At 42.5% G+C, this 18,454-nt stretch overlaps 1 protein-coding gene across 1 annotated transcript in view; it reads right to left on the minus strand.

Moving 5' to 3' along the window:
• Nucleotides 1–4,460: 4,460 nt before the first annotated feature.
• LOC139668089 (inositol polyphosphate-4-phosphatase type I A-like) overlaps nucleotides 4,461–18,454 on the minus strand; it is a 60,543-nt gene continuing 46,549 nt past the window's right edge. Inside the window, exon 26 of the mRNA XM_071547556.1 lies at nucleotides 4,461–6,348. Within this exon, the coding sequence (XP_071403657.1) occupies nucleotides 6,216–6,348 (133 nt within the window). The 3' untranslated portion in view covers nucleotides 4,461–6,215. The remainder of the gene's footprint in view (nucleotides 6,349–18,454) is intronic.

Genomic DNA, 18,454 nt, shown 5'->3' on the forward strand with positions numbered 1-18,454 from the left:
AAATGTAAGCTTATTTGCACTCACTGCAAGTTTCTCTGGATATAGGAGCATCAGCTAAGTGGCTAAAATCTAAATGTACTTTGGAAACATACAGTACATACATCTGCCTATGTTATAATGCTTATTGTAATCACTTTAATGTTCTTTTGCAATCAGCAAACTTAGTGCAAGCAACACCGAACGTCCACTAAAAGAAGATAATTTGTGGCTCTGAGTAATGCAGTTACTGTTCTGTGTTTTGAATGCAAACCAGACTGCAATTATTAAAATAAATTGTTGCTGCTTAAATGATCAAATAATTGTTTGGCCGTTATCTGCAGTAAGAGGTCAGAAAAACCTGCAGGTCGATATACTGAATTAGGTTTGTGCCGGCCCAACAAAACAGCCTGTTTTGGGACAGGGGTGCTTGGTAAAAACAGTCAGACCTGAACTTCAGTGAGCATTGTGTATTAAAAATGAAGGTTGTGGCGGCAGTCAGTTCTTGGGAGTTGTTGTTTTTCTCGCTATGTGGAATTTTCCACAAAGAATAGGTTGTTTCTTATTTGAAGAAAACATTTTTGGAATTCACGGAATTATCCAAAATCAAAGGTGCTTTGAAATGACACATGACTGCGGGGACTGAATTTGTGGTCTCTTTAGCCACGCGGCCACCCTGCCAAATTTCCAAGCAAGTTAGAAGGGCTTGCTGGGTGCCTTGATTGGATAGGGCGCCTATTTTGGATTAGGCACAGCTGTTTTGATATGCCAGACTTAATTTCAAAATCAGTTCTGGTTGAGGAGATACCAGAAGTTGAAGCTGGGACCTTGTGAGCTGCGGTCATGTTTTTTTTCCACTGTTATTTTATTTTTTTCTGTTGTCTCTTGTTTTATTCTCTTTGCTTTTGAATTATAAAGATCTCAAACTCTTAAAATCAATTCTAAATTACTAGTTTGGATAATGGGGAATCATCTCTCTCCTTAAACACAAACTCATTTAAAGGGGCAATAAGTACGGTTTGTACTTTGTGGTCCGTACTGTTTTGGAACAATAACGCCCCACCTCTTGAATTTCAAGACACTCCTAATCTCCTCTTCCCAACTACTCCAAATTTCATCTGCTCAACAATGGAGGACGGTGCTACATCGCATGACATTTCAGCTACGAGGGCTAAAAAGCCTTGTTCTCAAGCCAAATAAACCAATGACAAAGCAGCATTATTATTCCAGTATTTTGCATGGTGATATATTACCTTGTCATTACGTGTTTCTGTTGGATCTCTGTCCAAATTAGCTAGCTTACTCATCTCGGTTGTGAAAATGTGACTTTGTTTCTGTCAAGTTCAGGCCACCGTAGCTCCGGGGCGGAGGGGTGGAGCCTGATCTGGAGACCTGTAGGGGAGGAGTTAAGTTCTATCAATGTTGTTGCAATTGCTACTGGTCGCCGATAAAAGTCAATGACGGTCATAAATTAAGTAATAAATTAAGTAATTTAACAAATATGTCACCTTGTTTTGACCTGTTATTGTATTTACCCTTGGGCCAGTCAGTGTGTAATTTTGAAAGCTGGAATGCAGCAGTGAGATGCATCATTTCCTCAAGTTTTGTCAAAATCAGATCAGCAGTGTTGGAGATATTGTGTGTGACATACAGACAATTAAGCAAACATTGTAGCTTCCCCCTCAGGCCAATCGTGTCATTTTAAAAATGTCATAACGGAGCAATGACACACATCATTCCCTGACATTTCATCAAATTCTGATCAGTATATAAAAAGTAAATTATACATTACTTGTATATGTAAATCACTGGAACAACTATCCATATATTGAGGCTGTTGAAAATAAAAATGGAATAATCTGGGGCATGAAATTCTCTAAGCTCTATAAAGAGCCTATAATATACACAGAGAAGGATGTTGACTGTATTTATTTCATCATGTAAACTTATAGTGAATGCAGCAGTGTTCTCACGGCCTGTTGACAGTTGATGAAATTCAAAGACCAACTGGTTCAATGATGTCTTTAAGTTTAACCAGCTGTAGCTGCCTGGAGGAGAAGTGAGGGCCATGATCGCCCCAGCCAGGAAGGGAAATGTGGAGCACATCTAATCTTCCATGTCAACAATTTGTTGCATTGTTTTGTTTTGTGGGTTATTATGTGCTGGAGCATGAAATAAGTAGAATCTGTAGAATTCGTGCATGGGGGCAGTGGAGGACATACAGGAGACAGAAACATGTCACTCTACACACAGCAAAGCTTTCTGTTGCTCTGTGTCTTCAGGCAGCATGACGTGCAGTAGGTGTTGCTGCTGCCACTTTTCACTGTTGCTGGCCTGTTCCCTGCGTCATCGCTCCCACATTGAACCAAGCGTAACGTTTCCTGCAGCCATTGACAACAATAAGTGCGTATTTTGTAACGCGGCCTTCCGTAGCAAACGCCCTACCGCGACGGTATCTGCCCCTAACGTCACGCTAAACCTGCCGGTAAGTTTTATGAATGAGCCCCAGTAGCCTATGTTGTGTTGAAAAGTGGCACAAATGTCTGCTGTCCCAAACAAACACGGCACACAAATATCTTTGCATTCTAAGAGGGAAGAAGCTCATGACTGTCAGTATGTTGGAACTGAGCCTGATGGCTTACATGCCGTTCTACTGCTTACATGGCTTACATACAGCATTTATTATTTATAGATGACACAGAGTGAAAGAAACAAAATCCCCCCATAGTGAGCTACTTGCGTAAGTCCTTACATATTATAAGTAGGTTTTGGGCTTTTTTCTGTACTACAATAACAACATTATGCAACTTTGTGGCCCTGTATGAATTTGAAAATCCTCCCTTTTCAAAAGAACACACATTAAAAACAAACATTAGCCCATTTTTGCATTTATTTCAGCATCTGATAGTGATGAGAAGTATAATTTACAGCGACATGAAAACCTTCACAGATATCCTCTTCCCGTGTGTCTGAGAACAGATCGATAGAAAGCAATACAAACCCAATTAAAACTCTAATTGAACTAAATATTGACGGTGTAGAAAGTACATGGATGCAAAATAAAACCTGTAGATACAGCAATAATGTATTTTTTATGTCGTTTGCAGGATTGCCATTAGCAGTGAGTCTGACTGAAGTCACAGGTGATGATGTTGATGAAAGCAGATGTCCCCACACACACACACACACACACACACATGCATAAACGCACACAAATCCGGGACTTTCAACTTTCATTTGTATTCCATGTAGGAAGAGTGATTTTGCGATGGGTCAAAAGCACTTGTTGCTGTATTTTGTGTTTCTGTCTGATGTTACAGTGCGGTGGTACCAGGAGCACAGTGTAAGGACTTCATTGGAAGCGAAGGAGTAATACCTCCCCCGTGTGGTACAAATACATCATTACAGATAAATGTATACATTCTGGGTAGTTTTATACAGAAGGAAGAGAGAGAGAAAATATTACAAGTCGCCTGTGTTTCAGAGCATCTTAGAGCTGAAGAATAATAATAATTAAAAAAAAAAAACTGTGTCTCTGCCCTCAGCGAAGGAAGTTTCTTTCCATAACAGTTTTTCTCAGCAGGACTTTGTCAAGTAGAGCTGGGTATTACCGGAAAGTTTTCAGTGACAATACCGGTTCTGAAACAATACGTTCTGGATACCAGTCTTTTTTTTGATTGAAAGCATATTTAATTATTTGATGTTTTCTGTGTAACATTTGCACGTCATCTGCTTTTTTACTTAGAAATCAGGCCAGGACCAATTGATTCCCCCTCACAAAAATAACCATAAATAAGAAAAAAAAAAGTTTTCTCATTGTATGAATCCAACTTTTTGAACCTTTTGATGCCTTAAAATCAACTCTGATGCTAAAACTCGATACTGCACTAATACAGTGAAGGTATCGTTTTTCCAATACCCAGCCCTAATCTTGAAAATGACAGTGTGTGACAATACCAAGTGGTCTAAATCACAAGCAGTGAAACCAAATTGCATAGAAAGAGCATGACATTATAGACATTGATAAAATGACGGTGGACACACGCTGCAATAAAGAGTCGCGCACTGTGAACTCTTTATTCACATTATGAAGACACTCCCATCTTTCATATTTTTTTTTTATTGCAAGTTTATTTATGTCTCATTCTTTGCTGCTGCAATGATCCAATTTCCCCACTGGGAGTCAGTAAAGTTTATTTGAAACTACACGTTCAAAACTTCTTTCAATATTTTTGCAGAGCAGCTCAGTTGGGGACGATTCTTACAGTTTATGCCTTTAGAGGGATAATGTGACATTTTGAATTTCAGTTGGGCTTTTTTCAGATTTTTCTTCTCCAGACACTTGTCACATTAGGAAAATAAAAGTTTCTTAAGTTCTCCTCCCCTTTCCCTAAATCTGCTGTAATGCTTATTGATCACCATAGACAATTCTCTTCTCTTTGCCCCCCCTCCTCCTCCCCCTCCTCCACCCTCCACATGGAGGTCAAAGGTCAGGCTCAGCTACAGAGCAGCAGCCCTGCAGCTTGTAGGGATTCAGCGTCATGCTCAAGGACACTTCAGCAGGATGATTGCTGACACAGAGGATTGAAAACGACTCTTCTGGTCCAACGACAGTCTCCCAACAAGTGGCCATGGTAGCCACTTCCAAAACTAACAAGCCATTTTAAGGAAGACTGAAGGATAAATGAAGAGCAGATTTCCAACACTCTGTATCTCCATCTCTCATCATTCAATATTTCTAAAATATAGAGGTCTCAGTTTGTAAAGGTGCCACTTGTTTCAAAAGACAGACGTCTCATTGTGGAAAGAAACTACTCAAATGTAGAAACCATTTTTTTCCTGCCCTTAAAGGATAAGGCCGGTGTTTTTTTATGCATTGCTTACCGTCAACAAATCCTATGAAAATAACACAATCAGCAATCATTTTGTTTTGCCAACAAGTCTCGTCCATGTAGCCGGTGCCCAATGCAGCCATGTCCCAGCAGCCATAGAACTCCATTGTATTAAAAAATGATTAAAAACACGTCACAGAGCCATGCTGCTGCTCTGGCAACATATTTCATCATCGCGATGCACCGGGCCAGCCGACTTTTTCCTCAAACAACTTAGTAAGCCGGCTGTAAACACTTTGCGATCTCAGGAAAGTAGTTCCGTAGCACTGAAAATAGTCCCCGGCGTAATGAAGAATTTGTTCCCATTTGAATTCGATTTGGTAATAACTACAACAGCCTGACTTTTCGTGGTCACAGTTAGCGATTTTTAAAATTGAAACTATGTCTTTATTTGCTGTATTTAAAGGTTTTTAGCTTACAACTGGAGCCAATGACTTCCGGGTTGACGGCTAAAAACGGTACGTGGGAAGTCAGAAAGTAACGGGAGTAGAGCAAACGCATTGTTGATTTTGTTATTTTCATAGGATTTGTTGATGGTAAGCAATGCAATAAAAAACACCGGCCTTATCCTTTAATGTGTTGACTATACCTTTAATATCTGATGTGAGGTCTCTCTAAAAGAAAACCTAAATGCATAGACACAAATTGTCCGACATGTGATGTAAAAACAGGGTTCTCCCCAAACCATAAGATGGGTTTTAGTTTGTCTTTTTTAAACCTATTTTATTGCTGCTGTACACGCTTGTTTCATTCATTTGAAGCTCTGTTTTTTTATTCATGTCTGACTTGAACGGTTTTCTCACTGACTTTCATTCTGTCTGTAAAGCACTTCATTAGTTTCTGACATAACTGTAGAACATGGCATACATTTTTAAAGATAGCATATCAGTCGTATCTGTCACTCGAGCCAGTAACCTTCCATTTCAGGAGCGTTTTTACACTGAAAACCATCTGAAAGTGCATCACACTTCTACTAAAAAGGGAAAACATTACTGTATTCAGCATATGGATATGCATAATATGACATGAGCAACTAAGACAGTATGTCAAAGCACAGTAAGGTGGCAGAAATATGAATTTGAGGGCATCTTCAAGTAGGTGCAATATCAGTCTATCTCAAAAAATCCTGAAACAGCCACTGGTCTGTTTTACTCTTGGTATCCCCTAGATACAGTAACCAGGCAACACGAGGGTCAAATGATGCTCAGACTAGTCGATTTGTCCAAATCAAACTGCAGCCTGTCAGAACACAGTATCAAATTTCACCCAATCAGATCGTGACCTTCCCCAAAAAACACGGTAAGCCGCGCTGTCCAATAGCATCGCGGCATTCCCCGCCTGGTCCAATCAGGTTTCGACTTTGCCGTAGGTCCCGTCGGGCGGCCGGTAGTGTTTGGGGAAGGCCTTGAGCTGCAGCGAGTTAAACGCGTACTTTCGACAGCCGACGTTCTTCATGGTGTTTTCGCGCCGGCAGCCCTCGCTGGGGAGAGAGGAGAGGAGGAAGAGGAGGAAGAGGAGGAAGAAGAGGGGAGGAGGGGGCATTCACAGACAGAATGAGAGCAACAAAAAAAAAAGAAATGACGGTGTTAAAGAAGCAAAAAGTAAGATTTTTACTGCCCCATAGCAGAAAATGACCTATGGGGGTTGATAGGTTTTGTTGATCAATACCAGTTATTCAGCAATTCATCCACAAAGAAAAATAATCAATTGCACTTCTCCTAACTTTAGCTAACTCAAACCGATCACTGTCAAACAATTCCCCTAAAGGAAAACTAGGGCAGGGGAGGCAAACATGAAAGCGTGAAGCTTTGAGGAAGGCTGCCAAAATCAGACCGAAACGTGTCAGCATGGCTCTGATGAAAGGGAAAATGGCCAGAACACAGAAAAATGAAACCAGCAATATGAAGAATTACGGTGTGTGCTCCTCCTGCACCTTGGTTGTTTGACTTAATGATTACTTCACCAGGTGTGGAGATTTCTGGCTTTCAAAACTCACTTTCCGACTCCGTTTTGAGAACACAAACTCCCCCGTCACGAGAAATTTCAGCTACGAAAGTGAATAAAAGCGAGAGGATGTTTCTGTTGGATCTCTCTTGGATGAGCTAGCTTACTCCTCTCTATTGTGAAAATGTGACTTTATTGTTTATGTCAATTCCGGGCCACCGTACCTCAAGGGGACGGGAGGGGTGGAAAATGGGGCTGTACCATAGACTTGTGTAGGAGGAGATCAGGTCTATCAATGTCGTTGCAATGCCTATTCTTAATTTTGCCAATAAAAGTAATAAATTACTGACTGCCCCTTTAAACTGAATGAAGAACAAATTGCAGGACACAACAGTCACAGAAAAAAGCACTGCTGATTACAAACATATAAAACCAATAATACACTTCAACAGATGGAAGGCCAGATGGATGGATGGATGGATGGATGGATGGATGGACGGATGATGTACAGATCCCTAACTTCTGATACCTGCTGGATAATATCACAAATCTGACAATGCTGTTTTTGTGCATCTTGACATACAGTAAACAATGTGGTGGACGTGTTTATCCAAAGCACCTTACAGCATTGAGGACAAAAGTGAAAAGAGAAATTTTGTGTTTCCAGAAATCCAACAACAGACTTGCAGAGACGCGGATGCAGTTTGTTGATGACAAACACATAAAAAAAAAAGACTAAATTATCTTTTCAACATGTTTATATTCTGCATGTGGAAACAGAAAACATTTATTGTAACAGGAGATTGGCTTTTAAGACACACTGATTGTAGGTTTTCTTGGGTCTGTGGTACATTTAGTGCAACATGTAGCGCGGGACACGGGCATGGATAGAGCTCCATCGTTTGGGACTGTCAGAGGAGAAGTATTGATTACCAAAGTCTGAACAGGATCACATGTCGAGTTGTCACGTCGACCTCATGGGAAAAGGACGTCGCCCCCTGGATGCTGACCTGGGATCTGTTTGAGGAACTTCCCCTTCAACGCTAGAAATCTACTTTGAATTTTAGAATTGAAATATCTCGGCTTTCTGTGACTTTTCCTAAACTCACTTTCTGTACAAACCAGCGTTCTCAGATTATCAAAACCTGCAAGGAAATAGTCACTGTAACAATATTGACGACTTATTGGTTTTCTCTTACTTTAATCCCTGAAACCCATTGTCCTGGTCAGCAGTAAGGGCAACTTCCCTCCATGTTACAACTGTTATGTATTAACTTCTCATTAACGTAATAAACCATTAACAAAATAACAATTTGCAGCAAATAGTGTAATAATCCTGTTAATAAAATACACTTCCCACTGGCATAATAAATGTTACCATTAAGGAAATAACTTTTTTTTTCTGTAAACATAATAATTCTCACTCTTTTGGGTTTCATTACATTAACAAGAAGATTGACATTTTTTAAAATGTAAGCCGTTTGTAACGATCACAAAAGACTAATCCATACATATTTATAATTTTTTTCAGATGCAGCACCATAATTAATAACAACATTTGTGAATGAGTGACGATTTTGACTGTCGTTAGATTAGATTAGATTATTATATTATTACATTTTTGGAAACTAAAAATTTCAGCCTTGTCAGTAATGGGATAAAACACAATAATGTAGTAATTATGATGTTGACAGGAAAAAGTAATTACATTAATGGTAATTGATTACATTAATGGGAAATGTATTATGTAAACAGGATTATTATGCTATTAACTGCACATTGTGACTGTGTTAATGGGTTATTAGTTAATTGGAATTTATCACATTAACAGTTAACAGTCACATGTTCACAGTTGTGATAAAATAAAAGTATATATAAATACTGTATGTATATTACAGTGAGATCACACAGACACAGTTAGCTGAAATCACACCTGCTATGATATAAAGTGACGACAGCATGGCAATTATGGCACAAGCATAATCACATTATATAGATATATTCTCTGCTTTTGAATAATTTAAGACAAAAAATTAGCAAACATTAGCATTTAGGGCATACAAGCATTTAAATATAATTTATGTACAGCGATACAAATATATTCTTTGATCCATTTTGATTCTTAGGAATATGCCTTTATAAAAAAAAATATTCAAAGAAAAATCAAACTGGCAACACTGGGATCTGGTATTTCTCTTTTCATGATGAGGCTTGATAAATCTTTTGGGAAGCACTTGAGTGTAATTACTAGTATAAGTATAATTAGTTCTTAAGTTCTTAATTACTAGTATAATATCAGTAATTAATGGCAAGTGTATCATAAATTGAAAAATCTCACCCCAAGTGGATTTATTTGTGAAACAATAGAGCATTTTGACCATGTGACAGAGAATAAATCCCATTTACTCACATCACTGCTGCTCAGTGGTTTTGTTTGTACCGTTTTACAACAGCAGGTGGCGCTAAAGCCACGTTACATATTATAAATAAACATACCAGTCCCCGTTAACTGCAATTTTCCCCTGTCAAATCAAGTAAAATAAAGTCAAAATAAAGTTAAAAGCATAACTTCTGTCTCACAGAGGTAGATCTAAACAGGAACAGGATATTCCTAATACAAAATCAAATCTCAATATTTACAACAAAGATCAAACAAAGGTTATGCTATATAAATACTGACCAATAAATCCTGCAAGTAGCCAAGAAGAAGCACTGCAAAAATATGTATCATCAAATTAATCTCAAAATATGGAAGGATATTATATTTGTTTTTGCCCTTTACTAAATGGGTGACTTTATGTTTGACCGTAGGAATCATTAGTGTGGTGTGTGTGTGTGTGTGTGTGTGTGTGTGTGTGTATGTATGTTTAGAGGTCAAACAGACAGCATGGTGACTCCCTAAGGAGGCTATTTCGGTGTGATCCATTTCCTTACTGGGTCGATCTAAATGAGCCGGAGCCTCTGTGCTCCTGGGACACGACTGACGCTTTCATTTAGCTTCACAGACGCCGGCAAAAATATATCGATTCTGGAAACGCGGGTTTCCGATGCAAACTGAGGGCCTCTTGACTTGATTTCTTATATCTAAAGGTGAACTCTAAAAGGGCTCTAACACATTTTCCATTTCCAAGTGTCATACTGTCTCCAGACCTTAAAGGAAAAATCCACCCTCAGATCCTCTCACACTGTTAGAAATGAATCTGTGATGTTCAATTCATCCCAGCAGTTATTTTGTGATGAAGTGTTGTAATTTACTTTTTTGGTGCATCCACTTTCCCTCAACCTGCCTCCTCTACTTCTACTTCAGTTAGTGATTTCCTACATTTCCCAGAATGCCTTTCAACAACACCCAGAGAAGTTTGTTTCTTTCAATTAAAAGGTAAATGAATGGACACATAAATAGCTTGAAAGTGTGATCATTCAGCTGTTGGTTATAAACACAACCTGTCTCTCTGCTGCATTGCATTCTGGTCTCTCTCCTGCTCCTGTGGGTGGAGAAATTGGTCTCTCTTCTTCTTCTACGAGGGATTTCTCCCTGTATGATTGCTGAACGTCTCTTGGTGCAAAAAGGCGGCTCTAGAAAGAAGCCGTCACTCTTTGACACCAAAACCCGATGTTTACCACTGATGTTTTAGATGCTGAAACATTTTCTGATATCAAACTTGTCTGATTTGTGATTTGTAGCTGCTGGAAATATCTCAGTATCACACCACATCATCTACAACTGACCAGTTATCCACAGGAATAAGTACAAAATGGACCCAGAAATGCACAGTACATCACCAATAGCTGTTTTTTTAACAGTGTTAAAGTGTTTCAGGGTGGATTTGTCCTTTCATTTTGTGGCTGGATTTGAAGATTTTGATCAGTGTTCAACATGATTAATGCTGACGGTGGCTCGGCCTTATCACATTGTTTTTAAATTATTGTTTACAACACAAATAAAACCATACATGAAAGGACAGTGGGTGCAAATGGCTGCAGCTGCACAAAATGACCCCGCTCTCTAGGAAGCTCTAAGGAAAGTGCAAAGAAGCAAAATTGTCTATATATATATATTATATGTCATTATTTCCCTGTGTATTTATAGTGTGTTCATCTTCAGAAATTATTTAATCTAGTAGTCTTAACATCTTTTTTTCCTAAAACAAGGGAAACCATCGGGGTGAGATAACTTTGGCTTATTTCACAATACTGTCACTTGAAAACAAGTTAAAAAAAAGTGAATTATCGCCCCACATTGGCAGATTTTCTATCATTTTAAGAGCAAAGAAAGAATTTTAAGACTCAATACTGGATTAAATGATCAATCATTTTTTTGTAGTGTATCCCTCATTTCTAGAGCACATACATCACTGTGGAAGCAGACTGGATTCAGACAAGGACATGAAATCCATCCTGGCCTAATCTCTTTGGAAAGAGAGATCCTCCAAAACTGGATTCACCACATAGAAACCTGACTGAAGCATTTTGGCACAAGCATGTATACATTCCTCATTCATTTCTCCTACAACTTAACTGCAAACACTGTGGGCGAGCCACATTCTTCATCAAACAAAATTCATCCTTCAATCTACAAGACTCATCTCTATAAAGCTAATATATAACTGTCCGGGTCGGCCTTTATGTATCTAGTTACAACGATTTGTCACTACAAAGTCAACGTCTGAGTAAATGTAAACAGATATTGATCATTGATAAATGCTCTAAAGTGTGCAGAACCTACAGTACCACACTGCATAATCAAACATGTTTCCCCTGAATATCCTACCATCATACATTCCAAAATCAGCCAATTAGAAATTGCATCCTAAAAAAAACACACAAAGATTGAACTTTGTCAATTGGCGAGACAGAGCTAATCTTCACTGCATTGGCAAGAGAGACGGCGAGCAGACACGGGCTGAATTACTGCTTTGAGTGGGTTCAGAGGCTTTTCAGAGATCGACTCATCTGGTCTGGCACACTGGGACCAATTAAACTGTCCGGGAAGTGCCAACCTTTCCCCATCCTGCCTTCAAGACAGATGAAAGCCTCTTCTCCAAACTCAGCGGCTGAAAGTGTTACAGCACTAACATTAAACATACAGTATTACTGCTATTACAAATGAACTGAACTCATACGGTAAATTACACCTCAACAGGATTAAAACAACCTCTATAGCCTCAAGGCATCTGGAACTTAAAAATGATTAAAAAATTATGTTTTTTTTTCAGACATACTGTATAAACAGCTAATCCACTGCAACGACTCCACATGTGATGAAAACTATGATCAGGGCTCCTAAACTTTATAACAACTGCCTGAGGATAGAACAATAGCAATTCTTCTGAGACACCATTTAAAATGAAAAAATCTTAATCAACGAAACTTGTAAACTTGCATTTAATTTGTTTTTGATCTCATGTTATAGCAGCAGCAGCATTGTAGTAATTTGTTGGGAGTCTAATGTGGCCTCTGGGTTCCTTTGAGCTTAATGTTTGCTTTTCTCCTTTTATTTTACAGCACTTTGTAACTTTGTTAAGAGAATAAAGTGGGAGGAGCGTCAACGCTTTTACATGAAGCCTGCAACTGCCTTATCTACCCAACCCGACTGCAAAGGTGATCAATGGATTAGCTGTTTATACGCATGAGAGAATCACAACGTTTTCATTCGACTGGGCCGGGTTTAATTATTTTAGTCCGGTTGATGTGTTTATATGAGATCAGCTCATTTAAAATCAGAGTGAACAAGTCCTGCTAAAGGGTTGTAAATGCGGGTAATATGCAGAATATAATGTTCAAAAACTTCAGTTCTTATCAATGTATCCCTAACTCTATAGACATATTGTGAAATACGGGTATACATGAAATGAATTAGAGCTATATTCATGTTCCAAAATAAAATTGGCAGTATCAAATTTCCAGATTCCAAACTTTCTCTAAAATTCCCACGTAAAGGGCAGGGTTTTGTTAATTTTACAACCCTACTTGTCATGGATATATCAGGCTGCATGTAAACACAGTCAGTGAGAAGCTCCAGTAATAACTGACCCAGATCTGCTGGAAAGTGCATTGGCTGAAGTAGAAGCAAAGTGCCTCCCCCTACTGTCTATAAAAGCAGGAAGACCTAAAGAAATATAAGCAGATACGGCCTGAAAAAGTAGCAAATATAAACCAAAACACGTTGGCTTGATTTTGGCACCAAACAAAAGCTTTTTTCCTCTTCACTCTAGCTTGTTAGGTAAGTGCAGTCGCACGTGGAAGACATGAACAGATCAAGCAAGCTAAAACAAAGAGCACAAACGAAACGAGCCGATCCTTTCGTGCAAAGCTTAAGATATAAATTTCATCCATTATAATACTCTACCTCTTAATAATAACCCCTTTCCTGAAAACACAATATATGTCATCTGCTTATTTATACATATTCACAACTGAGACGTTAACTTCTGCTCTAAGTTTCACAAATATACAAACTGTCACTTTGTATTTCACAATATCGATATCGTTGTCGGTGAAACACAGGGTGTATATAAGGAGTAAGGCAGGAAACTCGCTGACAGCACAAGTCACAAGTCACACCGGTGACAGTAACACACTGCACATGTAGACCTTAACGCCACCTTTTTGGTTAAAATCCATTGGTCAGGAGAGCATAGAAGGCGGGGCTAGAGAGGTGGCTGTCCATTGGTGGTGGGGGGGGGGGTGGGGGCTGTCAATCGAGAGCGTGTGACGTGCAAAAAGTCCAGTGACACCAGTATCTTTCAGTCGTCAAGCCCCATCAGATTGGTTTTGGCTTGCACTTATTATTCTATCGACATAAACCACCTTTTCCAGACCTTAACTTCTTGACTGTATCTGAAGGTTTTGGTCAGTGTTCAACAGATGCATGCTGACAGTGGATGGGCAATATGACTGTTAGCTAGGCCACGACACTATAGCTGTATACTGTATTACTCAAATGAAATGACTCGCAATGTAAAGTGACAGCGGGTTTAGAGCCTCATAAACTGTGTCATCTTATGCATATTTCAGACAGAATAATGATTTTTATCCTAGCAGGCTTTCCAGCTCTTTTTCACTTTTTCACAACCTGGAGATATTCAAATTCGCCACACTTGAACATAGAGATGACTGATTAGCTGACTGGCTGGCTTGCTGCCTGACTTCTTTAGCCCCGTACCTTCCTGCCTGGCTGGCTGACCGTTGACAACAGGAAAAAACAAGGAGACAAGTCATCGTACGATAACCAAGATCCACGGCGGGGGCTTGGCCTTTGATTTTTGGGGGACGGTAGGTGTGAGCAGCCCTTAGTGGAGGGGGGGGGTGGGGCAGTGTGCACATGCTGTACAGTATTATCGTGCACGCATCACATACGCACTCACAGGACGATCACACAGCTTCAGAAACACCCTCGGGGGTGGGTGGGGGGGGGGTGGGGAGGGGGATGGGTCCGTGTGGGCTATCCCCCCCCCCCCCCCTCTCGTATACACACTCGTCGGACGTGTGGCGTTTATGTTTTGTCCGTTTTCCCGCCGAGTTGTGTGTGGCGCTGTGTGGAGCGCACGGCCGTTCAGCTGCAGCGGAGCTTGGCCAGGAAATACGCCACGCTGAGGAAGATCCACACCACCAGGAGGTTGGGGCTGAGGGCCAGCAGGGGCAGGGAGTACAGGAGGCTGGGGTCCAGGCGGAAGTCGCGCACCGGCAGCAAGCCGCTCAGGTTCTTCTGGATCACCCCCTCCCTCGTCCCAATGCTGCCGAGTCCGGGGGGAAGGAGGAGGAGGAGGAGGAGTAGGAGGAGGGAGGGAAGAGGAGGGCGCAAAAAGGATGAAGGGAGAGGGATAAGGGTGGAGGGAGGAAGGTAGAAGGGAGGGAAGGAGGAGTCGGTGGGAAGGTGAGGAAAGGCGCAGAGGAGGGGAGATGGAAAGGAGGTTTGAGGGAGAAGGGGGAGATGGGAGGAGGAGGAGGAGGAGGAGGGAGGGAAGAGGAGGTGCAAAAAGGATGAAGGGAGATAAGGGTGGAGGGAGGAAGGTAGAAGGGAGGGAAGGAGGAGTCGGTGGAAAGGTGAGGAAAGGCAGGGGAGATGGAAAGGAGGAAAGGAGGTTTGAGGGAGAAGGGGGAGATGGAAGGAGAGGGGGGAGGAGGAGGAGGAGGAGGGAGGGAAGAGGAGGCGCAAAAAGGATGAAGGGAGATAAGGGTGGAGGGAGGAAGGTAGAAGGGAGGGAAGGAGGAGTCGGTGGAAAGGTGAGGAAAGGCAGGGGAGATGGAAAGGAGGAAAGGAGGTTTGAGGGAGAAGGGGGAGATGGAAGGAGAGGGGGGAGGAGGAGGAGGAGGGAAGAGGAGGCGCCAAAAGGATGATGAAGGGAGATAAGGGTGGAGGGAGGAAGGTAGAAGGGAGGGAAGGAGGAGTTGGTGGAAAGGTGAGGAAAGGCAGGGGAGATAGAAAGGAGGAAAGGAGGTTTGAGGGAGAAGGGGAGATAGAAGGAGGAGGAGGAGGAGGAGGAGGAGGAGGAGGAGGGAGGGAAGAGGAGGGCGCAAAAAGGATGAAGGAAGATAAGGGTGGAGGGAGGAAGGTAGAAGGGAGGGAAGGAGGAGTCGGTGGAAAGGTGAGGAAAGGCAGGGGAGATGGAAAGGAGGAAAGGAGGTTTGAGGGAGAAGGGGGGGATGGAAGGAGGAGGAGGAGGAGGAGGGTGGAGAAGGCGCAAAAACGATGAAGGGAGATAAGGGTGGAGGGAGGAAGGTAGAAGGGAGGGAAGGAGGAGTTGGTGGAAAGGTGAGGAAAGGCAGGGGAGATAGAAAGGAGGAAAGGAAGTTTGAGGGAGAAGGGGGAGATGGAAGGAGGGGGGGGAGGAGGAGGAGGAGGGAGGGAAGAGGAGGTGCAAAAAGGATGAAGGGAGATAAGGGTGGAGGAAGGAAGGTAGAACGGAGGGAAGGAGGAGTCGGTGGAAAGGTGAGGAAAGGCAGGGAGATGGAAAGGAGGAAAGGAGGTTTGAGGGAGAAGGGGGAGATGGAAGGAGGAGGAGGAGGAGGGCGCAAAAAGGATGAAGGGAGAGGGATAAGGGTGGAGGGAGGAAGGTAGAAGGGAGGGAAGGAGGAGTCGGTGGAAAGGTGAGGAAAGGCGTAGAGGAGGGGAGATGGAAAGGAGGTTTGAGGGAGAAGGGGGAGATGGAAGGAGGAGGCGGAGGAGGAGGAGGAGGGAAGAGAAGGCGCAAAAAGGATGAAGGAGATAAGGGTGGAGGGAGGAAGGTAGAAGGGAGGGAAGGATGAGTCGTTGGAAAGGTGAGGAAAGGCAGGGGAGATGGAAAGGAGGAAAGGAGGTTTGAGGGAGAAGGGGGAGATGGAAGGAGGAGGAGAAGGAGGAGGAGGTGGGAAGAGGAGGCGCAAAAAGGATGAAGGGAGATAAGGGTGGAGGGAGGAAGGTAGAAGGGAGGGAAGGAGTCGTCGGTGGAAAGGTGAGGAAAGGCAGGGGAGATAGAAAGGAGGAAAGGAGGTTTGAGGGAGAAGGGGGAGATGGAAGGAGGAGGAGAAGGAGGAGGAGAAGGAGGAGGAGGAGGGAAGAGGAGGTGCAAAAAGGATGAAGGGAGATAAGGGTGGAGGAAGGAAGGTAGAAGGGAGGGAAGGAGGAGTCGGTGGAAAGGTGAGGAAAGGCGTAGAGGAGGGGAGATGGAAAGGAGGTTTGAGGGAGAAGGGGGAGATGGGAGGAGGAGGAGGAGGAGGGAGGAAAGAGGAGGTGCAAAAAGGATGAAGGGAGATAAGGGTGGAGGGAGGAAGGTAGAAGGGAGGGAAGGATGAGTCGTTGGAAAGGTGAGGAAAGGCAGGGGAGATGGAAAGGAGGAAAGGAGGTTTGAGGGAGAAGGGGGAGATGGAAGGAGGAGGAGAAGGAGGAGGAGGAGGGAAGAGGAGGCGCAAAAAGGATGAAGGGAGATAAGGGTGGAGGGAGGAAGGTAGAAGGGAGGGAAGGAGTTGTCGGTGGAAAGGTGAGGAAAGGCAGGGGAGATAGAAAGGAGGAAAGGAGGTTTGAGGGAGAAGGGGGAGATGGAAGGAGGAGGAGAAGGAGGAGGAGGAGGGAAGAGGAGGTGCAAAAAGGATGAAGGGAGATAAGGGTGGAGGAAGGAAGGTAGAAGGGAGGGAAGGAGGAGTCGGTGGAAAGGTGAGGAAAGGCAGGGAGATGGAAAGGAGGAAAGGAGGTTTGAGGGAGAAGGGGGAGATGGAAGGAGGAGGAGGAGGAGGGCGCAAAAAGGATGAAGGGAGAGGGATAAGGGTGGAGGGAGGAAGGTAGAAGGGAGGGAAGGAGGAGTCGGTGGAAAGGTGAGGAAAGGCGCAGAGGAGGGGAGATGGAAAGGAGGTTTGAGGGAGAAGGGGGAGATGGAAGGAGGACGAAAACAGTGAAGGAGAGGAGGTGGGAAAGAAAGGAAGGGTTCAGGGAACGAGGGAACCAAGAGGGAAGATGGGAAGGCGAAAAGCAAAGAGGAGGGAAGGAAAGGGATGGAGGAGGCAAAGAGAGGAGAGAGGGAGTGGGAAGGAAATTTAGGGAAAGAGGGAAGGAGGAGGAAATAAGAGGGAACAAGAGAAGGAGAAAGATTGCGAGGAGAAGGGATGGAAGAAAAGGCAGGGAGGGAGAGAGAGATTCGAGGAGAGGGAGAGAGGGATGAGAGAAGAGAGAGAGGGAGGGAGGAGAAGGCAGAGCAGGGTGTGTCGCAGCGAAGCCAAAACAGACAGATGGCGTGTACCCATGCATGGAAACAGATGAAATGGCAAATTAAGAAGTGATAGCAACAAACCACGACGGCAAAGAAGCCACAGCCATAAAGATGGTCAGATAGGAGGGGAGTTTCCATGGGTGCGATACAAAGGAACATCCCAAAAAATATGAGAGTAATAAAAATGATATTCAGGTCACAACAAAGTAGAAAAAAAAATAGAAATCAGATGCGGCCGAATGGAAATGAATCATGAACGAACCCAAGTCAAAAAAACAATCCCGAACAAATGGGAGCCAGTCGTACAAACGGAAAACGTGAGAAGTCAAACACGCCGACACGCAGGAAAACAGAGGAAGAGGAAGAGAGGAAAAAAGAGAGAAAAAAGAGAAAATTAAGAAAGATGTTCTATACGTCTTTGAGAAAGGAAAGAAGGTAAGAAAACACAGCAATGGCTCTCCATGTTTCATATACTAAGACATGGGGTGAAGGAGGGAGGGAGGGAGGGAGAGATGGAGGGAAAGATGGCGGGAAGAGCCTCTTGGTTTAACTAATGTCAAATGAAGAGAGTGAACTAAAATCCAAACTGCTGTCTTAAAGGAATATATTGATATTTTGAAATCATTTGCAGTCTGTTGTGTTTTTCCCCACCAGGAACTTGTGACATTACAGGGAAAGAAAAGTGTACATTTGTCTTTCCCTTACCCTAAAAAAGGCTTGTTAACATCTAGCGCTCCCTATTAAAACCAATGGGTACCACTAGCTGCATGCTAACAAGATAGCTAGCTTGCGGTTAGAAGTAGCCATTTATTTCAATGATAAATGCTAACAAAGCTAATATGCAGTATCTTGGATTATTAACCATAGAGAATGAGTACCTGGTGCCGGAAAATTACAGACTAAACTTCAAAAGTATTTTAAGGATATTCCTGATTTCCTGATTGAATTTCAACTTGTATA

The sequence above is a fragment of the Centroberyx affinis genome, unplaced genomic scaffold (genome assembly GCF_046629955.1).
Source record: "Centroberyx affinis isolate AG114_WGS23_722 - 3 ecotype Tasmania unplaced genomic scaffold, CSIRO-AGI_Caff_v1 ptg000271l_1, whole genome shotgun sequence".
Lineage (NCBI taxonomy): Eukaryota > Metazoa > Chordata > Actinopteri > Beryciformes > Berycidae > Centroberyx > Centroberyx affinis.